The 23,926-nt window shown below is 41.4% G+C and overlaps 1 protein-coding gene across 2 annotated transcripts in view; it reads left to right on the top strand.

Annotated features, from left to right (window-relative positions):
* chchd6a (coiled-coil-helix-coiled-coil-helix domain containing 6a) overlaps positions 1-23,926 on the top strand; it is a 77,744-nt gene that overhangs the window by 32,283 nt on the left and 21,535 nt on the right. For both annotated transcript variants that reach the window (XM_079557649.1, XM_079557650.1), the window contains 2 exons: positions 8,849-8,919; positions 22,259-22,394. In XM_079557649.1, the coding sequence (XP_079413775.1) occupies positions 8,849-8,919; positions 22,259-22,394 (207 nt within the window). The remainder of the gene's footprint in view (positions 1-8,848; positions 8,920-22,258; positions 22,395-23,926) is intronic.

The raw sequence follows: 23,926 nt of genomic DNA on the forward strand, positions 1-23,926 counted from the left end.
TGTTTGTGTAGGTTTTCTCCGGGTACTCTGGTTTCCCCTACCACTAAAAACATGTAGAATAGGCCATGATGAATGAGAGTGTGTTTGAGAGTACGATTGTGGGACAACGGATGCAGATTAGCCCATGGTTACTATCCAGTGTGGTGTGTTCTTATGCACTGTCCCTACCAAATAAAACAAATAAACAAATGCTCAGACAAATAAAGCAAGAAGTGGAGAGAGCCTACAGAGGTGTCAAACATACATTACAGTTATCGCTTTCCCCTTGGAGGCATTCCTCGGATGTCACAGCAATTTAAGACTGAAAATCTGTAAATCTTTAGTCAATCATACTATTTTTTTTGTAGAAATATTTTTTTTCCCTAACAAATCATGACAAAAGATTTTCATTCAAAGGTCACACAGCATACTATCCATTCCTAACACTATGCTGTTAAAATACCATACAGTAGTGTAGAGGTAAATGTATAGAGCAGATGTAAGTGTTTCTAAGGGGACATGGATTAAAGGAGACTCCGGCTTCTCCAGAGAGCCTTTAGGAGCCTTTCATTTCCTTTCATGTGTCCGTCTGACATTTAGTGAGGAGGAAAGGTGCAGAAAGGTGTGGAGCGAGCAGTTAAGTCTCTGCCTCAGCGGGCTCCAGCAGGATGGACCTTTTTTCCCAGGCTCTCCTGAGAAAGCACTCCCTTCCTTTTTCAAATGGAGCAGACCTTTGCAAGCAGCCCATGTGTGTTATGCCTACTTTAACATGGCTAATGCATGAAGGCTCTCTAATGGGAGCTTGAAGCAGGTGGAATTAGGGGACATTCTGCAATGTCATGGTTTCCCCCATCGAACTAGTTTGAAATGGACTTACAGGTAAATGTTTCATTCAAACAGTTGTAGACGTCTGCTTAGGGGCTGAATGACAGAAACATGTGTGCCAATGTGTGTTTGAGGTAGATGAGGTAAAAGTGTACTTACCGCTCTACCATCTGTGCCACTGGGGCGACAGTGGCTCAGATGGTAGAGCGGGTCGTCTCATGATTGGAAGGTCGGGGGTTCGAATCCCACCTCCTGAAAGTGCACATTGTCGTTGTGTCCTTGGGCAAGACACTTCACCCACATTGCCCCCAGTGTCTGCGTACATTGGTGTATGAATGAGAGTATGAATGAGTGAGTGGATCCTTGCTGTAAAGCGCTTTGAGTGCCTAATGTAGGTGGAAAAGTGCTATATAAGTTGAGACCATTTACCATTTACCCAAAATACTGTTTCTGTTTGATAATGACCACTGTGCCACAGCCACTTTCACCCCGGGTTTACTTTGCAGCTGTGTCCAGTGTCATGTTACTTGATGCCGTTTTATGTTCCTGAATACACAAGACCCTGCTTGAAGTGCTACGTAATCAAGGTCCACCAAATGATTTGAATACAAAGAAACTTTCTGCTTGTCAGTCCATGGTCATTCTCTTCAAACGACAGAAGGCCCCAGCCACACTTCTGTAAACCTCCAGAGTATTTTGGCTCTGATTGAGTCAGCGTGGATAAACATTTGTTACCTCCATGAGCAGTTTGGGGCCACATTGCTCACACATGAAGGCCCTGGTGTCAGATGCCGTGCTGTTGATCTTAGTCTCATTAGTAACAGGCCGGGTTTGCAGAGTGAGCGGAGACTGGCAGCTCGGCATACGGCCGCCACAAGCTGTGTTTGCAGAGGAGCTTAGGATGTTTGCCGGCAGAGCTCGCTTTGTGGGCATGTGATGGAGCGGCAGACAGACGGGCTGAGACTGTATATTCAGAGGCAGCAGAACTGTAAATGTATGCATGAATGTGTGTATTTTCACAGAGCACCGCACAATCCACATAAAGCCGCAGTTTGGGGCTGTTTGATTGCCTAAAATGAGATCATTACGTGTGTGTGCCGCTCAAATTGCTCAGCTGAAACTTGGATCTTATGACCTGAATATAAAGTCATGACAAACAAAAGTAGATTTTGTTAAACCATTACAATTCTCGCAACAGTTTATTGCCCCACTCCAAGACACACTGAAAGTCCAAACACCCAGTAAATATAGGCTGATACACTACAAAGGGTAATGCAAAATAAGCCTATTTTTTAGTTAATGATAAATACACAACAGACTTTGACTTAAATTTCTTAAATACATTTACCTATTCTTTCAAAGGCTAAAAACAGAAATATGCACTCCTGATAATGTCTCCAATGTACTCCCAAAACCATTTGTGCCGTTAACTTATTATGAAACTCCTATCTTCATCTCCAGATGGGCATGGCCTCGGTGGAGATATTGTTAACAAGCTAAACTAATAAGCAGATCCGGGCCCACTCCGCAGCATATTGAGCAGACAGCTTTTTAACCGCATGAAAGTGTTCAACTTTGACTCTGCACACGGCCCAGAGTGCAGGCATCTCCATACAAAAGTGCAAGCCAGCAAAAAAGTTCCAATTCAGCACAGATGAGAAAGCTAATGCTGCTCCATCTATTCCGCAACAGTAGATGGTGGGAACACATGTTTACCATAGGTTAAATTTGAATATATCGGAAGTGGTGCAATCGTGAACAAGTGCCTTTGTGTATGGTGGGTAACAAAGGTGGTGGTGGGGGGGGGGCATTATTTGGGCAAAGCTGGCTGTTTTGTGCAGATATTTGAGGTGTGCTGCACGAGGCTGCTGCTGACAGCATGTCAAACAGGCTGTCAGAGCTGGAAAAGGATTATTATCTCCTTCAGTGGGAGCTGTTTCTACTGGCTTCACACTGTACTTCATGACAGCGGTACATGGGGATCTGTGGTGAGACAACAGAACCTTTGTTTGAACCAGCTAAGAATTGATATAGCCATAGACCTTCAAAAAATGCAACTTTGTGATGGTTGTAGTTTGTGATTTCTTTAGTCTTTTCCAGCTTCTTGATCATTCATTGCAAGTAGTCTTGAGGCTGTTCAGGGTTTGTGCTGCAGTTCCACCTTACAAGGAGCTTAGCAAGGTTTATAATAATAAATAATTAAAATTGCATCTTGTGAATGAATTTTGGAGCGCCAACTAGGACTGGGACAGTATATTGTGATAAACGATATCAGATGAGTATTAGTGTTTAAAAAATCCTATATTGCCGTACAGGCATGGTGCATTTCAATGATGCCGCATTGTTGAATATTTTTGCAGTCAAAAGTGGTGGCAGGGCAGCCCTGTAGGCCTACACCCATTTAATATTTTACCTTAAAGTCAGACTAACACTTTGGGTTATAGCAATTTGGAAACTTGAGTTTTGTCTACTAGTTTAGGGTAACGTAATGCAAAAATTACATGATAAGTAAGTAAGTAAGTAAGTGTTTTATTTGTCATTGAACAACGAAATAGGGTTCAGGTGTTAGTCCTGAACCACTGCGACTGAGCCACACTGCCATTGCGCGGCCGACCTGACCCGGAGGTGGAGGAAACTGTAGCACCCAGAGGAAACCTGGCTGGCTGTCTTCAGTGCTCCTCTGATCCTCTGAAAAGGGTGCAGCGCCTCCTGGGTTTGTCCCTGTTTCGAAGTGCACCCCTGCACTGATCAGCTCCACCTCCTCCTTCTTCTTCTTCCTTCTGCGCAGCTCCCTCCGCTCCCTCTGCTCCACAACAGTTCTTCACCATCTTCTGGGAAGAGCTTGGCAGATAATCTGTTTTATTCTCCTGTGAACGTCCATTAGCCAGAACACTAGTAGGAACAAGAAGGCATGTGTGGCTTTGCTAGGAGTCTTGCCTGGATACCTCCTCGTTTGTCCCTTTTTTGTTTCTTGTAGCTCCTCTTGTGACCCCTCCACAGCTAGTTTCGTCCCATCCCTAGTGCTAACCTTAATGTACAGGCCATTAGCTGACATGAAATGAAATTAAACAAAGTAGGATGAAGAAGAATCGAGTGTATGGTGGACCCACAATATCCTTATCCTAAGAAGTATCTGGCATGCCTCAACTCAGGCCTATAGTTGCTAATGATGACACAACTTTTACCACGACAGTAAATTGGTAAATTACATTTTCTTTTACTGCAATTCATGTTACGGCTTTACCTTCCCCACCAATTCCTCCCAGTCGTATCTAAGCTCTTCCACACACAGCCCACACAGCCAATAGAAGTCACCACAGGAGAGACTTTTGTGCGGCTCACTGAATGTCATTGCCTCTGTCAGCTCTGAGTGAAAGGTTAGGTGAAGTGTGTGGGTTTAAAGATGGCTCTTTTACACAAGCATCAAAGGTAGCCCTGTGTGTTCGTACGTGCGCTCATGTCGCTCAGAAGTCTATTCCCCCCATTTGCCTTCAACAAAACAGCAATGGGCTTAATTAGTCAATGGTTGTAGAGGATCGCAGAGAAAGTCAATCTAGCAAAGAGCTTTAAAGGGGGCAATCAAGCCAAATGTTCCAGCTACCGTGGTATAGTGGTGACGTGAACGTGTTGACAGCTGAGTATATAGACGGATTTGAATATATGCAATCATGCAGAGGAGCAGACATCACACTCACAGTGACTAGTGGTAAAAGCGTTTACAGCTTGCAGGCTTGTACACACTGTACGTGGCTTGGTCCCAAATTTAATCAGCGAGGATGTAACACGTACATGGTAAATATTAGGCAGCAGGGCACAAAATTCATGATTCTGATGTTCACCATACTTAACAATTAGCTTCCTACTTGCTAACGAAAGCTCTTTTAAAAGTTCACACCACACTGTGATTGGTGTGGTAATGACTGACACTGACCAATGGGAGAAGTGTGTAGGGAAAGTGAACGGCATGCCTTTCACCATATAGAGAGAACCGGTATTGAACTGAGGAGCAAACCACTGTAAAAAGTCTCTCCAAACTGATTGCCATATCTCATATATGCCTCATCTGTTTGACAAAGTGTGTAAAAATAATAAAAAATAATGCAACCTTCATATGGCTTTGAAATATAAGTGTCTTTGTTTTTAGTTTAGTAACACCCTTTCTGCAAATTACCCTGTTTTTGTCCTTTTTACTGGTCTATTGAGATAAAAGCAAAGCATCAAACAAAGAGATTCCTGGGGAATCACTAGCGCGTATTGATAAAAGTGAGAGTGCACATGATGAGCAGGTATAAAGCAGGTTTGAATAGAGCTGCTAGCAATTAGGAGGCAGCAGGTGGCCTAATATGTCCAGTAAAAGCCCCACAAACGGGCTGAAACGCTCGTTTGGCTATTGTGAGCTGGCAGCGGAGTGGCAACCGCAGTCTGCAGGGCAAAATGAGTTTCCCAAAAAGAAAGCATAGAATACAGTAGCTCACAAGATTCATCATTATAACAATTAGACTACAAAAGGAAAATATAAAGTAAAAAATAATTAGACTATTATGTCCGTAAAACTTGTTTTTATTCCATGACAATCAACTTGCAAAGACACCTGCATGAAAGTATATTAAAAGCCATATAGATTAATAAATCCATTTCTTCTGTCTCTCCCTCTTTGGAGTGCGTTTGACAAAGCAGAGCCGCTTCCCGTGTACAGATCGGAGCAGTTGAGATTTTAACGTTTCTCTGAGTTTTCCAGGATAAGGCTGTTTAAATGTACATGCAATCGATCTGCGGCGACACGCGGTGTTTCAAAACATGTTGTCGTTGAAAATTGACTTGAAACGGAGATATTTAGGTATTTGCCTCTTCCCATAACGTTAGTGTTATGGGAAGTGGATAGAGGAGGATGGAGTTGGAGAGGGGAGTTAATCAGAAAGGAGAGAGTTGCATAAAACACCAGTTATCTCCGAATCTAGAACAAAGTTACTTTTGATCCAAACTTGCCTCTGTTTGGATTTCTCAGGAACTGAATCACGTAGAATCAAACCATTTTCACCTACGGAGAGCTTAGATTCAAACGAGCCATAGCATGTGTCCATAGCTATAACACAGAATACGCTGTGGTGCTAGAAATATCATGAAAAATGGTCTGGATTGTTGGCACACAACAGCTAAATCCCCAAAACATCGCAGCACTCAATGTGTATTTATGCTATATAAAATTAGTGGTGGACCGTTGGGTTGTGAGCTGGGTCTATACTATGCAAGCTATGATGACTTTCACCTTGATATTTTCAAGGTCAGAACACACTACACGACTTTTATGCCCACTTTTGAACGCATGGGAGAAACGTGAGTGAATATTCACCTTATTCCGGAAGTTCGCGTGGGTGCTGCCATGAATTGTGCCCGCCCCTTTTCTCCTATCAGTTAAAATGGGACTGGAGAAGTCCAGATAAAATCAGTTACTACATGAAAACAAAGCCATTTTCAGGCCGCACAGAGAAACGTTGCAGTATTGACGTCTGTCCCTCTGTCCGTCCGTCCATCCATCCATCCATCCGTCCATCCATCCGTCTCTCATAAGGGGCTTCTGAACCGCTCTTTGTCTGACCCGTCACCTAGGACCTGTTTGCCATGGGAGACCCTACCAGGGGCACGAAGCCCCCGACAACAGAGCTCCAGGATCATGCGGGTGCTCAAACTCCTCCACCACGTTCAGGTGGCGGTTCCTGGAGGGGACATGTTGGTGCAAATTAACATTGGACATTTTACACAAATCAATCTACTAAACGTCAGATTTGAGTGGCAAACATTTTCCCTCAGGACAGCAGAAGTGCCGAGACAAAGCAAAAAGAGTCAAAAGTGGGCGGGGCGGAATAAGGTGAATAGCGTCCCCAAAGCGAACACACAGAAAGCAGCGACAAATGACAGAGTGAAAAAAAAATGAAAAAAACAGAAAAACACCGCAGCGCCTCCCTTTTCATTTCTCTTTCAAAACAGCGGCATAAACTATACTAAAGAATGACATAAGCTTCAGTGATTGCCGGTATATACTGTACCTATTCCCTCCAGGGGCAATTTTAAACCTTTAAACCTCTCCCTGGCATAATGTGCTTTTCCCTCTGTCTGGTCAATGAAACCTGTAGCATGTATATTCTCCTGTTTCAAGTACAATGTAGGGACTAGGCCGTAACAATGCTGTGATGACTAACGTTATAGTAGTAATTGGGCTAGACCAAAAGAAACATATTTGGCTCTAAGAGTGGAGACACTAAACAAAAACTGAAATTGGAGGATAAATGGAGCTCAACAGAATCATGAACATGAATTTTGCAACAGCAGTGTGTTCAAGCTCATGCTTAAAAGTCCCAAAGGCGGACCACTTATTCAGATTATCAGCTGCTTGTTGTTAATGTAGCTTGTTATTTGCATTTTCTAAGTTTTAACGTTATGTTTAAGAAATAATGTGTGCACCATTTGCTGTGAATTGGGCAATATTTAGCAGTTCATTGTGCGACTTCGAACCCCTTCTGGCGTCTTCAAAGCACTTCTGGTGCCGTGTCTTTGTGATGATCCACGCCTTGTTCTCACTTCTCGCTCTGACCTTTGTGTATTTATACAAGCGTGCGCTTTCAGTTCGAATGTGAGCGTGCATCATGTTGGAACTGTTTATTTGCCGTGCAAAATGCAAAGAGAAACCATGCGATGTTGGTGATGCAGCTGCTTTAGGCCAAAACCTGGCCAAATTTCGTAGTATCGCAGTATCTACCAAAGACTGATTGAACAAGCATCGCCGTGTGACGTGATAACGCAATTACGTCATAGGTAAGGGTAATTTTACGTATAATAATAGAAGAGGAAAAGTAATTCGGTAACATGGGGTTTACACCTGGGTTACAAACCACTTTTTCTTTTGGCTTATCTACTTTTGTTCAAACTGTGTGGTATTAGTTTTAGTTCACTCTATTATATTCTATAGGGATACTCTTGCCATCCACGAAACTCCGCTCTCCTACCACATTTTACTCACGGCTTCTCTCCTCCTGGCTGCTCGCGCTCACGTTCTCGTCTTCCCAGCTGGTGCGGTTTGCTGGTTAAATATGTGAATTCTGGGAGGCCTAAGCTCCGAGGATCATCCGAGGAGAGGCTGCAGTTGTTGAGGATTAGTTGCTTGTTTTATCATAATACCACTGCCTGCTTGCTTTTTTGTTTTGTTCTGGGGGTTTTTTCCCAGGCAGGCTGCAAAGTCAGAAAATTAGTTAAAAATGTATGAGTAATGCAGCTCATTACCAGCAGTAAGTAGAATTCCTTTTTTGGCTTATAGGAATGCTTCTTCAGATAAAATAACACGATGTTATGCTTGAATAGTACAAGTTCTTGGTGTGAGTGGGAGTAAATGATCAGTTGTGGACTCCAGGGAGAACTGTGTTGTTTTGCAGAAGTCTGTTCATTAGATGATACACCAGGGTTGATATAAGAAAAGATTGCGTTATTTCTACTCCTAGTCTGTCAAGTTAGGCTCATAATTTTATAATAATTCATTTTGTGTGGAACTCTTAAAAATAGATGGTAGTTCAGCACCTTGCCTTGGAATGTCTTTCCAAAGTGCTACTAAAATCCACATTTGCTGTTAAGGACATACTTTAGTACTTTTTGTACTTGACAGAGCAGTCACAAAAAAGTTAACCTCAACGCTGTCCCACGTGTTTGATTCCTGAAATGTGCGGAAATGGTTGAGAAGTGAATACGCAGAGTAGAGTGGTATATCATTCCTGGCAATGCTTTATAATGCTCTGCAATTCTTGGAACTATCAAATATGTCTCCTTTGGCAACCACCATACTTTCTGTTGTGAAATGCCTCTTGCAAACTAGCTTGTCTGTACATTGCATTAGCCTCTAAATTTCCAAAGGCAATGCAACGAAGGAGCAAGAAGAAAGAAATACTGTTTACAATCACCCAAAGGTTGATAATAACCCCATTATTTTTCTCAACAGCTATCAAATCTGGTATGTCCATGCCATAAAGTAAATATAATCCTAATGTTTTGTGCTTTTCAGAATCGAGAAGAGTACGAACAGAGCAAAGACCAGTTCCACCAAGCTGCCTCTAAGACCGAAGAAAATGTGAGGTGAGAATTGCTGCGGCTAATTTCCAGTTTTAAAAGGAGACACATGTTATTCCCTGTAGGCCTCCGGGTGCAGCCCCTGGCCACACATCCACAAACTAATAAGGCGCCACAGATAGTCATCTTTCCTCATTTTTAACCGGTTTAACATGCAAATATCCTCCAGAGCAAACCGCACTAATGTGATAAGTGTTTTAATTGGCTCCTTTAATTAAGCAGACTTTAACAATACCCATTTTCCCAATCTCGGCCGCTCACTGTTGACTCGTAATGAGCCACAGTCGGGGAAAAGGTAGCTAATTATTGGTGCTGCAGTCTGTAAAACACCCGGTCTACAATTCACAGCAGATACCCGAGCGAGACCGAGCTAAATTTGGTGTTGAAGCGGTAATGAGGCCGGTGCGGTGACATGGTGAGTGAAGTAATCTCAAAAACAAACACTGTTTTCACTGTTGCATGTGGAGAATGGATGGTCATTAGAGAAATGGTCAAGTCGGTCAGCACCGTGAGCCAGTCCCAATAAAAATAGTTGAAGATTGTAGTAGTTAATATACATTTTTTATACAATGTTATTCTGTTAGAGGTCTTAATGATTACATTTTAGTTCATAGAATGCTATGCTCTTTTAAAATGATTATGCTTGAAAAAAATATAATTTTATATACACAGAGCGGTTGCTGCTGTTGTCTTTTTTAATAGGTTGTTACTTCCCACCTAAGTATAACTTATGCACTATAGATAGACAGCATCTCTGGAATCGCCCATATATGGTCATGTTTGAAAATAGTTAAGGGGGAAACAATTAAAAATCTAAACTTTCTCAAATTATTCCAAAACTACTTTAAATCTTATTTACCTTAATAAATCCTTTTCATAGTCCCTCTGGGGGTAATACAAGTGTTAATGTGATGACTGGGGGGTCTTTCTTCTCCCCCTTGTGTCTCTGGCCAGAAAACCACCCTTGCAACTTCGCTGCCACAGGGTAGGTGTCACCAATACACACAAATGGAATCACGAAGAAGAAGCTAACGGGCAAAGCTAGCTGCAGGCTAGAGCCACTTAAGCAGTATTTACAGTCAAGTTTGTGTGGAAAAAAAATGATCTCCATTGTGTAATATACCTCTCTCCTTTTGTCTTTTCTGTCAGCATAGTATTTACTCTCACAGACAATTAATGAGTAAAAAAACTGAACATGCTGTGACACCTGCAGTGGCGCTTATGGCCTCTAGGGGCACGAGTTACTTAGTACTGTTTTAACAAATGCTGAATTATGTATATAGTTTCCTACTAAATAAAGATACAAAGACATGGAGAGGAGCAAAGTGGTTCAACTGCCCATAAATACATAAATAATGGAGAATGCTAACATGATGCATCGTGCTAATACTAATGCTAGCTAGGACTGCCGTTTTTTTCGCTTTTACTGAACAATCTGCTGTGAATAAACATCCATATGGACCCGATTTAGACTTGATTTAATTGTTATGTGATAAACAAGTTTATGTTTTGCCAGAAAATGGCTAAAAATTGTGTTTTCCAAAAGATTCAAAAGTTTTCCCCCTCTGCAAGGCCACGCCCCCTTCTATGACGCAATGTGGTCTGTATCTATTTCACTATCTATTTTACTATTATATTTTGTCATAGTTTTTGTCAATATCATATTTCTGTCGACTAAAATAAAATAACAGTAACAATATTCAAAAATCACCACACGTCTTTAATTTAACTTCTTCCTTTACATTCCTGTGAAAACTTTATCAATTTAACAAGTCTTGTCCTTTGTACATTTGTATTTCTTTTGATTAACTAATTGCAATATTGAGTTTCAGCTGAGTATATAAAATCACAAAATTACATATACAAAACTGAGCATTGTGTGTTTCTGACAAAAAAAGTTTTTGCAAGTACATGGAAATGGAAGGAATTTTAAAACTCATAAGACATTCGGAAAAAGTGTGCTGTATTACAAGAGTGCTAGTGCCAGTCTAACTTTGTCTTGTGAACTTTGTTGAAGTTTCTGCTGGTGCACGGCGGCAGAACAAAGCTACTGTACAATAAGGTGTGTGTGGGATGTGTTAATCCACAGTTTAATCCTCGGAGCAAAAAGGGCTTTGACGCTGGCGCCTTGAGGTTGGAGCGAGCAGAGTACAGGGCACTCAGCCGTTCTGCCACAGCTAAGTGTTCCGGTGGAGAATGGAAACACAAAGATTACATCCTACAGCGGCCCGAAATGTCACGTTCAATGGGACATGATTCAGCACTGTTGTTTTATTTCATTGCTGTATTTAAGAGACGAGCAGAAATGGATGAAAGAGATCAACGATTTGCTGTCGCCAGTCAGAAATCACGCGTAAACTTTGTCAGAATTGCTAAAAGTATCTACAAAAAGTAATTTAACTTTCTCTGCGCTCCTGGTTCAGGCTTTATCCATGACATCTACTGGCATTAAATCTGAAGCTGGTCATATTGTAGAGAATCACACTGCCTGTGGTTGCAGCTGACCACTAAATAACTAAAGATCAACATTCAATCATGACTTCCCCCAAAAATGAATTGAATTGAGACCTGGGACATTTGTGACTTGGTATTAGCGACTGAATCTCGTGTTATTGTCCCCGTTCAGTCCTGATCCACTTTCCTGTCACAGAGAGACCTAAAAGTAATAAACCAGCAGCAGTGCAGAGACACTGAAGGCAGCACCACGTCAAACTGCTCACATCAGTTTTTGAGGCATTTTAACAAGGCCAGCTGTCTGCTACACTGGTGCTGGAAGTAGCTCTAATAGCCCGGCTTTGTCAGATCTTTTCTGCCTGTGTCAAAGGATCCCAGATCACTGGCTGATAACGCTCGGAGCACTGACAAACCAAAGTTTTCCTGGAGACAGCTGGCCACTGTAGCTTTGATTTAAGAAAAAGACTAAGTTGCTGCATGGCCCATTAAATTCAAAGTAACATTTTCCAATGGCAAGTGTCAAAATAACAGCCACATGTTATAAATGCAGAAGAGAAAGACCACAGTAGCACAATAAGTCACGGCTTTGCTAACTATCATTGTGTTAGTAAAAAATGCCACACTTTTGTTTGTGTAGTTTTTCATGGGGTTAAAGTCAAAGATAAAACTTATTCTATTCACCATAGACCGATTTCTCTGAAAAACACGGATCTGTCAAAATCTGTGTTATTGAGGACTTCTCCTTTGTCAAAAGAACCCATCCCCCCTTACAGGTGTGGCATATCGAGATGCTGATTAGACTGCATGAATATTCCACAAGTGTGCTTTAGGCTGTCTACAATAAAAGGACACTCCTAAATGTTCATTTTTACACCCTCACAATGCCACAAATGTCACACGTTTCAAGGGAGCGTCCAATTTGCTTGCTGACTACAGGAATGACCACCAAAGATATTGCCTGTGTATCGAATGTTAATTTTTCTACCATAAACCGTCTCCAAAGGTGTTTCAGAGAATTTGGCAGTTCATCCAACCGGCCACACCAGCGCAGTCCACATGTAACTGTCACAGGGACTAGGTTCTTTTTGATCACCAGTAAACAACTCCACTGCCAAAAAAGAGACCAGAGCCCGATAAGGTTTGTTGGATGTTTATTACAGCGGCCAGATAACGCAGGTTTTAAAATGTTCCAAGCTAAAAATGTTTTTTGACTAAAAGATGCATTTAAAATGCAATGATAAAATGAGCAAATACTAAAACGGGGGGTCGAACAGTCGGTGGGGAGCCGCTTCCCTGGATGGTTTCGCCCCATTTAAAACACGTCCACCGCCAAGTGATCCGGGTTAAAGCACGTTGAGTCCACTTCCCGCCCGCAGCACAGCTAAGGCGTCCCACGTCTCCAGCTCGCCCTGGCTCTGACAAACAAGTAGGAAAAGGAACACTTACTCCACTGCTGCCCTAAGTCAACCCACACAAACACACTCTTTAGATATGTTGTACATAACACCGGGCGCCGGATCTCTTCTCTCCAGACACGTCCACACGGCTGTCCTCATGCGCCGGTTCCCCACAGATTCCCACTTCCGCGTCCCAACTCTCGACCGCTCGTCACCAATAGTGAATAGCCCCCCTAGGCAGGAGACCAATAGAGAAGGTGAGTAGGGAAGTGGTCTTATTAACCCAGTTATGTCCGGCCTTCCATTTACATCAGTCAATATAAGACACTCCATGCAGTTCTTATGTCTTATCACACAATGCACAAGCCATAAATATGCAAATAGGGGCCGATAAAGAACATAACCAGACTGGCATGGCGGGGGCCAAGAGACCACACCAGACCAGGACCTCCACATTCTGCATGTTTGCCTTAAAGATCGTTTGAGACCAGCCAACCAGACTGGTAATGCAAACCGATTGTTGCAGCAGCTAAGAATTTCTGCACAAACTGTCAGGAACGTCTCGGGGAAGCTCATCTGCTGCTCGTTGTTCTCACCGGGGTCTCAGCTTGACTGCAGCTCAGTGTCGTAACCAACTTGAGTGGGCAAATGCTCACGTTCAATGGTGTACGGCACAAGAGAGGGGTGTTTGCTCTCTTCACAGATGAATACCGTTTGCACAGTTCAGGACAGATGGCAGACGGCATGTGTGGCGTCGTGTGGGTGAGCAGTTTGCTGACGTCAATGTTGTGAATTGACTGTCCCGTGTTGGTGGTGGGGTTATGGTATGGGCAGACGTCTGTGAGACGTACGTTATGAACAACAAGCACTGTTGCATTTCATTGATGGTATTTTAAATGCACAGAGAAACCGTGATGAGATCCCGAGGCCCCTTGTTGTGCCATTAATCCACAACCACCACCTCATGTTGCAGCATGATAATGCACAGCCCCATGTTGCAAGGATCTCTGCATAATTCCTGGAAGCAGAAAACATCCCAGTTCTTGCATGGTCAGCAAACGCACCAGAAATGTCACCCATTGAGCATGTTTGGGATACTCTGGATCGGCATATGACCGTGTGTTCCAGTTCCTTCCAATATCCTGCAGCTTTGCACAAAGAGGGGTGGATCAACATTCAACAGGCCACAATCAGCAACCTGATCAACTCTATGCGAAGGACTGGTGGTCACACCAGACACTGAGTCTTTTTATTGTGGCCAACCTGAAGCACACCTGTGCAATATTCATGCGGTCTAATCAGCATCTTGACATGGCACCTGTAAGGTGTAATGGATTCTTGCTGCGAAGAAGTGCTCATAAATACAGATTTTTACCGATTTTTGAACAATATTTTAGAGAAATGGGTCTATTGTATAATGTGTTTATAGAAAATCTTGTCTTTTCGCACCATGAAAAATTAGAGCCAAAACAAAAGTGTTGCATTTAATGTGTGTTGAGTGTAGAACAACTCTTTTCGCCCCCCATCATGGTGGCTATAGTGTGAAACATACCTAAATGTCAAATAACTATGTTTTTGGCAATTATCATGTTAACAGGATGTTGTAGGGACCAATTCTGTTACATCATTACATGCCTTATAAAAAAAAAAGGGGAAAAAAATGACACAACTTGCAAAAGGACCCACAAGACTGCTAAAGCCTTTACAAAGTTGTGTGGAGAGCTCGCGTCGCCGTGGGGATTGTGGTACAACGCACCACTTTGGCGGTTTTGATCGACAAAGTGGAGCAGGAGTAGCAGCACTCGTGGGCTCCTGGCTGGCTCCCCGCTGCAGCTGCGATAGGGCCAGGGAGATGGGAGAAGATGAGTGTGCAGATACAAGATAAGGGCGAAAGGGGAAGCGCGCCCTCAGTCAATTGAAAAGCTGTCAGGGCGCAGGTGCATACAAGCTACAAGCAGCAGATAAGAGCTTACCCTGGCTCTCCAGTGTTCTCCGCACGCTCGCACCCCTTCCCCCCTTGTTATCCTTTTCTTTCTACTCGGCCGCCGCACCGGTATTAATCAAAGCGGTAAAATAGTCCGGGAATGTGCGCCCTCTAACATGTCAAAAGCCATTTCCTGCCTGGGTAGATAAGGATGGACCTGTTTACTTCACTCTCTGGGTCTCTGGGGAGTAGGTTTTTCCTTGGGTGCACTGGAGTCTTGCCTAACTTCGTCTACGTTTGAAAATCTTTTTCATTGTCCATAGAAAATTTCTTCTAAAGTTTGCGTTTGCATTTTAATCAATATATTTCAATATATAAGTGGTTTGCATATTAAAAAACATTCCCTACAGCACACTACAGTTTTTTTTTTTTTTAGCTAGTTCAAGTTATTGGCCAAAAAGGCATGGTTGTTCTGAGGGATTATCCGTCTTGAATAGTTGTTTCCATCAAAAATTCGAAATGTTTTGCTTTTTTTTGTGGACTCCCTACGCACAGTGAGGTGCGAAAGTTTAGGCACTCGGGATCCAAATTTCTAATAATTTGAATAATGACGAAAGGGGAAGATGAACTGCTCTCCAGAAGGCATGAGGTTGTGGATGAGACATTCCCATAACATTTCCAATTGATCAGGCTCTGGGGTTGTAGAACGTAGAATGGATTAAATTAATTTCCAACAAATCCTGAAGGAAAACCTAACACCATCTATGAAAAAAGTTTGTAAACACAGTTCGAAATCAACGATGGATTACATTTAGAGTTGCCGTCTGAAAGTTTTGCTGTGGCCTTCACAGTTACCTTAACATCATTGAAGATCTGTAGATACACCTCTAAAGATCATTGTGTGACAGACAGCCCAGAAATCTCTTAGTTATGAAAAACTTTTATAAGGAAGGAATGGGCTAAATTCCTTCAAACTAAAATTGAAAGACTCTTGGCTGGCGAGAATAGTGTTTAAAGCCGTGATACTTGCCATATTTTGGGACTACGAGGCATTCATTCTACATCTTCCCCGCTTTATTATTCACACGATTAGAAATTTGTACGGCTCTGGGAAAGGTTTTAGCCAAATCACCTTTGCTTCTAAGCCTGGGGAAATGTGAGGAAATTACTGGCGATTGCAAGCATACGTTTTGTAAAGTCCAGCATAATAACATGGAGCTATAGTTGGGCCGTGGAGTGCACTGTAGTTGTATAAAAAGTTTCTTACCCATTAAGAAAAGGGCTTTTGAATGGTCTAATTGAGTTCTGTGCGTGCAGCTTGATTACATTTTGCATGTAAATACACAGTGGATTAATAAGCTTTACTATCAGGCAGGGTGGCTGTGTTCCATTATAGACCAAGAGTCAATTAATTTATGACTATACAATGGTCAGTATAAAAACTTTTTAAACACAAAAAGTCAAAATTCTGCCTCCAATGTGCTGCCATTCTAATCGCACACAAAACCGCTCTTTGTAATCAGCCGCAGACACATTTTTAAGACACAAAGCCTTAATAGAACGTATGCACAATGTGGAGGCTTACAAGTGCTCAATTAATTTTAACTCTATACAATATTGGATTTCTGCGGCCGCCTCCCACTTTGTCTTAGATGTTAACAGGATTTTCTAATTAGTCGGCCAAAGATACCAGGACTTTGTAGTGGAATAAAATAGACAAACAATGCTTCATATATAGCCAAAGCCGTTAAGGAAAACACAAGCCCATCATTGGAAGTTGGAGGGAAGCGTGGTTAAGCTGTGATAAAAGCATCTTCCTTATCGCCATAGCGGTTTTGCCAGAGTCTTTTGTAGTCTATGGCATGTTTTGTGTTTTTTTTTCTTTCTTTCTTTTTTTCTCGCATTTGCTAATTCCTCCTTTTTCATTTCTGCGCATTGTTTTTTAAGCCTGAATCTGAGGCCTGTGTGTTGTCTGAGATTTGAAGTGATGGGCACCGCTATTAATTAACCACTGTCCATGTTATTTGTAGTTCCTAGATGTTTCTCCAAAATTCAGAAAAGAAAAGAAAAAAAGAATGCTTGTTAGGCTTCCCTGTATGAGCTGTTGCTTTTGCCATGGTTAAATCCTCCCTCTGGATAAAACTACTTGGGTGTTAGTTTAGTGTATGTTCAGTTAAAAGTACTGAACTGAGAGTCGGAGCCTGTTTTCTCCTGTCTTCAAAATAAATACATTATTATTGTTCTTATTATTATTTTATTTTAAATGTAGTCAAATTAAATTCCAAGTTGTGGTCAAAGCTCAGATAGGTTTCTAGGCACGTTTTTCATCTTCCACAGCAAAGCGGCACAAACGGCACAAAGGGGTGAGATGGATTTCACTCAGTTTAACAGCATAAGAAATCGGTTTACAGCGCATTTAACATGTAGAGTATTAAGACTTAAAACAGGTTCACTTAAAACAGCAGATTTGTGAACAATCATAATGGCTCCATTGTAGCTTAACTTTGTTTACTGGCATTGTTTCAGTTGTTTTTAGTTTTAGTCTCCGCCCTCTACTGTCATGTCTACTTTGTGGGTTGCCACGTGGGCGGCACGGTGACGCAGCGGTTGCGCTCATGCTTAACAGCTAGAAGGTCCCGGGTTTGATCCCCAGAGTAGGTTTCCACTAAAAACATGTACAATAGGTTATCCTCTTGCCAGGTAAACGTCGAGCTGCACTAAAAGTTCCTCTGCGCATGCTCCCAGTGCTCCAAGTTTGTGTGTTAAATGCATTTAAACTTTGTATTACATAATTTTACAGGATTTAAGCCTAATCCTAACCTTAAAGGGACTATATGGAGTTTAAAAATGTTAAAATTATGTATTTTTCTCCATACATATTCCAGCAATGTCCTAATGTGTAGAATGAGCCCAGACCTATTCACCACAACTGCCTCTAAAATCCTGCACTGTCACCCAAAAAGTTGTTACTTCGGGTCCGAATTGCACAAGCTTAATATAGAAGGTCCAGTTATACAGTTTTAAATGAAAAATGTAAGTTGGAAAATGTGCCGAGCTGCCCACTGCTCCTACAGGTTGCCCCAGCGGCTTTGACAATGGGTCAAATGCAGAGAATGAATTTCCTTAAAGGAACAGGTCACTGTTTTTCCATACTGAGATATGTTCTTACCTGAGCTTAGACGAGTTGATACATACCTGTCATGGTCTTTGTGTGTGCTCGTGAAAGAGTGCGCCAGCTTCCAACTACAACCCCGTTTGGAGCTATAGAAATATGCTGGGAGAGGCCAAATGCTAACAACAGGTACGTACGACAGGTACGTATCAACTCGTCTAAGCTCAGGTAAGAACATATCTCAGTATTGAAGAAACGGTGGCCTTTTCCTTTACGAGGATTAATAAATTATACCTTTACCTTACCTTAACTTAATCATAACCAGTGGCATCCCTACAGTATAAGCTCAGGCTCCGCATCTCCTCTTTCCCTTTTGCAAAGCTAATGTTGGGAGGGCTGTGTTTTGTTTTGCTAGATGTCGCTTATAAATGGAGTGAGTGTGTTGCCATTTTAAGCCGAGTCCGGTATGTCCATCTGCACTTCACTCAGACGTAACACAAGGCAGAGCCGATGCAACAAGGTCACGATCCTAGTGATACATGTTTTCAGTTCAGTTTTTTACGATTTTCATTCGTATAATTATTTCTCAGTATTCGTTTATTATACTCACTACTTAGCAAACTTCTGTAAAGCTCTCCATCTGAAACTAAAAGTCTAAAGCCTAAAGCAGCTTTTAAGTGTGTCGCTGAATACAGAAGAAGATTGAAACACTTTTATTCTCTTCAATCAGACATTTGAGAGATGTAGTCAAATACAAAATTAAACGCAGTCTTTGGAACCTAAGTTCTGCAACAAAACTCGAAAAGTTGTTTGTGCCTTTCTTTATGAATACCAACACAAACTTCATGTGCGCTTCAGCCAAAACACGAGTTTCTCCAAATCGTGCATTGCTCACTCCCTGGGCTTTTCCTATTTTATTTATTTCTCCTAAGCGGCTCAGTTAATATTGTTGATTTAAGACCTCACCTTCAATTTACTGTAGCATGTGGCTGGAGCTTTAGACTTCGCCGTCGCTCAACCAATTTTCTGCTTGAAGCGCCTTTAATAAACCTATGTGGCGCTATCGGGATGCCACCGCTTCCTTGATGAAGGCCATTTATTCCAAATTAAAGCAGAGTTCCTTATCTCCCGCGGCCTCAAACACGGCACAGATAAAGACAGCCAGCTTTGGTGTCGTCCTCTTTATGTGGTGTTGAGAAAGAGGGATTAGCCGGGCAAGCTGGACCATTTGGATCTGATAGGCAGCCATTAGTTGAAAGAACATCACTGAATACATCCCTTTATTGTCTCTTCTTTTATCTCACTGCCTGCTTTATTCTGTGTTCATTTTCTCTTTAAACCAACATCACTCTGCGCTGATAAACTGCCCCATGACACTGATGTGTGTGGGTAATTGAAATGATGGAGTTAGCGCTCCTTTGAATCAGAGTGAGAGGCCAAATCCAGCCTCAAATGGCTCTGACACCTGCCTGTAGCAAGTCCTTCTTATTTATAAGAAGAGAATGTGTTACTAATGAGTATTTTGAAAAATGAATAATGATTAATCAGTAGAGTTGAGAACTTTACACCTGGTACTATTTTTTAAGCTATTTGTAGACTTTGTAGATTACTGATAAGAAAAGCTATTGTTTTGTAAAGATGGCAAATTGCCTTTGTGCAATTGCACTCTGAGAAAGACAATTATCTAAATAATGTTTTTATGTGTCAAAAATCTTTTTTTTCCAACATCAGTAATATGTAAACATTTTGATTGTGATGATACCGGAACATTACAGCGTTTTAATTTATTTTAGTTTTTGTTATTTCATTTATTCATAATGTCATCCGTCGAACTGGAAAGTTTGTTTTTTCACTTTCTTCATCACTTGTGTTTGTGTACTGCCGCTGTTTTCTAAAAGGTTCTTGACTGGCATCTTCAGACTGACACAGTAATGGTCTGACCGTGTTTGTATAAAAGGATTGCTTTCTCATTTTACTGAAATATGTTCTTTTTAAAAGAAAATCAAAGACGCAAAGCTATTACCAGAGACATATTTCATTTATTGTCACTTGAACGTTAAAATGCAGCTGTAGTTTGAGTGCAACAGACTGTCGTGGCAGCTCAGATTGAGTTGCTTCCTTCGCGATCACGGTTCCTCACCTGCGTGGGTGCACTTACCTCCACCTCCATCAATCAGCGTCTATTACAGTAATGGCTCTGCGTGTGTCATAGTTAACAATAACACAGATAGACAGCACTAACCAATTAGAGATCTACCCACATTTAGAATTAAGTCCTGCTAATTCCATCCTTTTCTGTGGGTCTGATCACCGTGAGCCCACCCACTCTATTAAAAGGCATTTAGCGTTAATTGCGATGAAGTGTTCTGCTCGATGCGGGATGTTAAACAGGTTTCAGTGGGCGTAATGTTAATTGTTTTTTCATCTTCATCTTGCCTCGTTTAATCAAGTCTTTTCTTAAAAACTGATTTTCTCTTTATTTTCTACATTTGCTTAGTTCGACTGTGAACAAAAGTTGCAGTCTGAAATCTCCCACTGTGATAAGAATACTTAATTTGTGTTAAATGTCACCAGCTGCTTATTACACTTCGATGATATATATGCATGCAATATGTTGAGTAAATTAAAAAAGTTTTCTCTTGTAAAAACTCGCAAAAAGTTATACTTGTGGTTTCTTTAGGTGAAGGTATACAATACTTAACTATCTCTGTAGGGAAATTTGGTCCATCCGTCAGTGCTGCTGAGGAAACCCAACCAATACTAATATTTCAAACAACATTTAGATACAAAGGAAAAAACTCAATACTTGATACAGATGTTGATACCACATTGAAAAACGTTTAAAGTCTTCATTTGGTAATTCGATGAGGTCAGTTTTGTCCCATACCTTCTCCACTCCCCTTTATCCTAATTAGATTGTAATGCAATTTTAAACACAAAGCAATTGGATTTTTGTGCTGTTATACTCCAGATCAATATTATCTGAAAACAGTATCTACTTTAGGTACAAGATCAAGTCCAGATATCGTCCAGATGTGAGGCAAGAGCACCAGTCGTGCAGCCATGCCAACTTTTTGGTAGTCTCGCTCTTTTACGGCTGATGAAGCTGAGGCACAATTTTAAGACATGAAGACAATTCCCCAACTCTTTCCACCTGCCACAGTTTGAACACTTGGGTGGTGACGTCAAAATAATATAGTGTTTAATTTTAATCCATCCAAGAGTTCCACGAGTGGCTGAATTGACGCCTTTGTCATCTAAATTGTGAGCTTGTGTTTCAGCCTGTGAGCCCAGCAATTAAAGACGACCTCTTAAACAAGCCCCATTCATGCACCGCACCAGCTGCTGCATTCAGGAAATATTTGACAGTACTAAAAGGATTTTCATTTTGCCTTAAGCTATTGTTTGTTTGGTGCCCTGTATCTTCCAGTGTAGTTTTTAATTACTGTTTAATTAAAGGCTGCTTCATTGCAACATAAGTTTTTTTGTTGCTGTTGTTCTCGGTCTCAGCAACATTAATTTCTTTTACGTTTTACCACAAACCTCCCTTCAAAATGGAAGTAGTTTGTGCAATACCTATAACATCATCTTAGTCTTGATCAAAACAATTATTTACAATTAACCAGATAGTTTCATACTGTAAAGTTTATCAGTTGACCCGGAATAGACTGACTAAAAGAAGAGCTAAGTAGCTTGTTTACCTTAATAAATTCTTTCCGTAGTCCCTCTGTGGGTAATACAAGTGCTAATGGGATGATTGGGGGGCCTTTCATCTCCCCAGGTGTCTCTGGCCAGAACACCACAATTGCAACTTCTTTGCCACCGAGGCAGAGGCACAATACACACTCATAAAATCATGAAGAAGAAGCTAACAGGCTAATGGGCAAAGCTACGCTACGCTATAAGCAGTATTTACAGCCAAGTTTGAGTGAAAAAAAAAAATCTCCATTATGTATTATGTAATTGGATGTACAATATCTCTCCCTTTGTCTTTTCTGTCAGCGTAGTATTTACTCTCAGGGACTATTAATGAGTAAAAAAATGTAGCATGCTACGACACCTGCAGTGGCGCTTATAAGGCATGAGTTACTTAGTTCTGCTTTAATAGGTTGCAGAATAAATTGATGAGTATATTTTTTTGGTTTCTTAAATGATCATAAACTCTAATATGTTGGTTAAAAGGGGATCTAGTCAAACATTAAATAGAGAATGTTAACACGGGGATGCCACAGTTCGTAGTAAGGCTGTGCGCAATCACATAAATGCCATAATGAAGACAACAAAAGGGTAATAACACTAACCGTATCACTACTAGAGTTTGACTGAGGAATCAAGGAATAAGGCAATCCAGTGTCTTTTTTTGCTTACTATTGCTGCTAGCTAGTAAAAGTTTTGTTTTCTGACATTTGCTATCTTGCTTCCTTTTAACTATATAACTCTATTTTCTAATGTTTTCAGGGCTTGCAACACAGAACCAGTTTGTACCGGCCTTCAAGCTCAGATCTTTACCTGCTACAGGGACAACAAGGACCAGACGCTGCGGTGCTCAGACCTGGCTAAAGAGTACATGAAGTGTATCCAAGCAGCCAAAAAGGTACAAAATAAAAGCCTATTAAATGTATTCAACAAACACAATGGGTTATTTTTTTTATTTTTTTTGTATTGCAAATGCTTTTAAGTCAAAATGCCCTGAATGCTAATTATAAGAGTGACATTCAAAAGCAATGTCATATGAAAGCTCAGAGAGTCAATGATTTATGGACGTTTGCGGCTAACAATGCATTCCGAGTGCAGGCGTTTGAAGCTTCCTGCCGAGAGAGATAGATGTTTTTATTTCCAGCACTGCTCCATGTCTGATGTAAAAGAAAGAAATAGATTTTTTTTTCCTTTTTTTTTTTTCCCCACTCCGTGCTGTCAGAATTGTTCTCGGGGAGTTACGAACAAAGCCACAAATCAGATTGATAGGATTCGGAGCGCTGTCACTTTAAGTTTTACATAAAACAACATCTTGTCATTAGAAGTAATTTTCAGAGTCTGATGTAAAAGCTTGAAATCCAAGTTCCCTCTCCAAGACTGGTGCGAGCAGACTTGTTTTGCTTCACCAGTGGAAATGACACTTTTGTTTTTGCAGGCTGCTGTAGAATGCCTGTCACATCTGGTATTGTCTTGTCATTTAGAGGTTGCGAAGTTCACGAGGCGAAATTGTTTAAAACGGGTTAAAAGAAACAAGTTGTTATGGAAAATGGTGTGGATGAATAATTTATACTCCTCGACTGTGCACTGCAGTCATTTAGTTTGTATCCAGCTTATATGAACTTGACAGAGGTAGGAAAAACAAAACAAAAACAAAAGAACATGCACTACGGCTGGGGTGCCCAAACTTTTACCCTTCTAAGGCCAAAGAAAATATGCCAGTGGCCAAACACAGGCATGAAGCACAATAAATAATCAAATTCCTATAATTATTGTAGCACAGAATGCTAAAAGCGAAAAGAAAGAAATTGCCTTGAATCGGCTATCAGTTTAAACTCTTGACAGGACCTGCGGGTCAAGGCGAGACTATGGTACAAACAGGCAGAGAAGTTTAGGGAGTGCACCTGAGTTCAGTGCAGACAGCCCAAGCGCCTCTCTCCCTCTCTCCCTCTCTCCCGCTCTCTCTCTCTCCCTCTCTCCCTCTCTCCCTCTCTCCCTCTCTCCCTCTCTCCCTCTCTCCCTCTCTCCCTCTCTCCCTCTCTCCCTCTCTCTGCTCATGCTGCTGTGAGTGAGGACCCGTGAAGAGGAGCGCTTAGAGACGCACTCTCAGGGCAACAACCATGTGACAACGCATCTTTCTGTAGGTTACCTGCACAGATGCGGACACATACAAATTCACACACTCATATAAAAGTATCCATCTTGGATACAGTAATGCTTGCTCCTTAAAGAGCACCAAATCCACTTTTTTTGCTGATAAACGATGTAAATGGGTGTTGAATAGAGTAGACTACATTTCCATGTTGTGCAAACTTGTTCCAAATCCCAAAACGCCTCCCTCAGGTTCCATGTATCTACTGCATTTACATTTTTGACTGGCCGTTGACTGAGCCATGAAACGTCACAGATCCAGAACGTCATCAGTTCTGCCCA

Source organism: Gobius niger, assembly GCF_951799975.1.
Source record: "Gobius niger genome assembly, chromosome: 6".
NCBI classification, from domain to species: domain Eukaryota; kingdom Metazoa; phylum Chordata; class Actinopteri; order Gobiiformes; family Gobiidae; genus Gobius; species Gobius niger.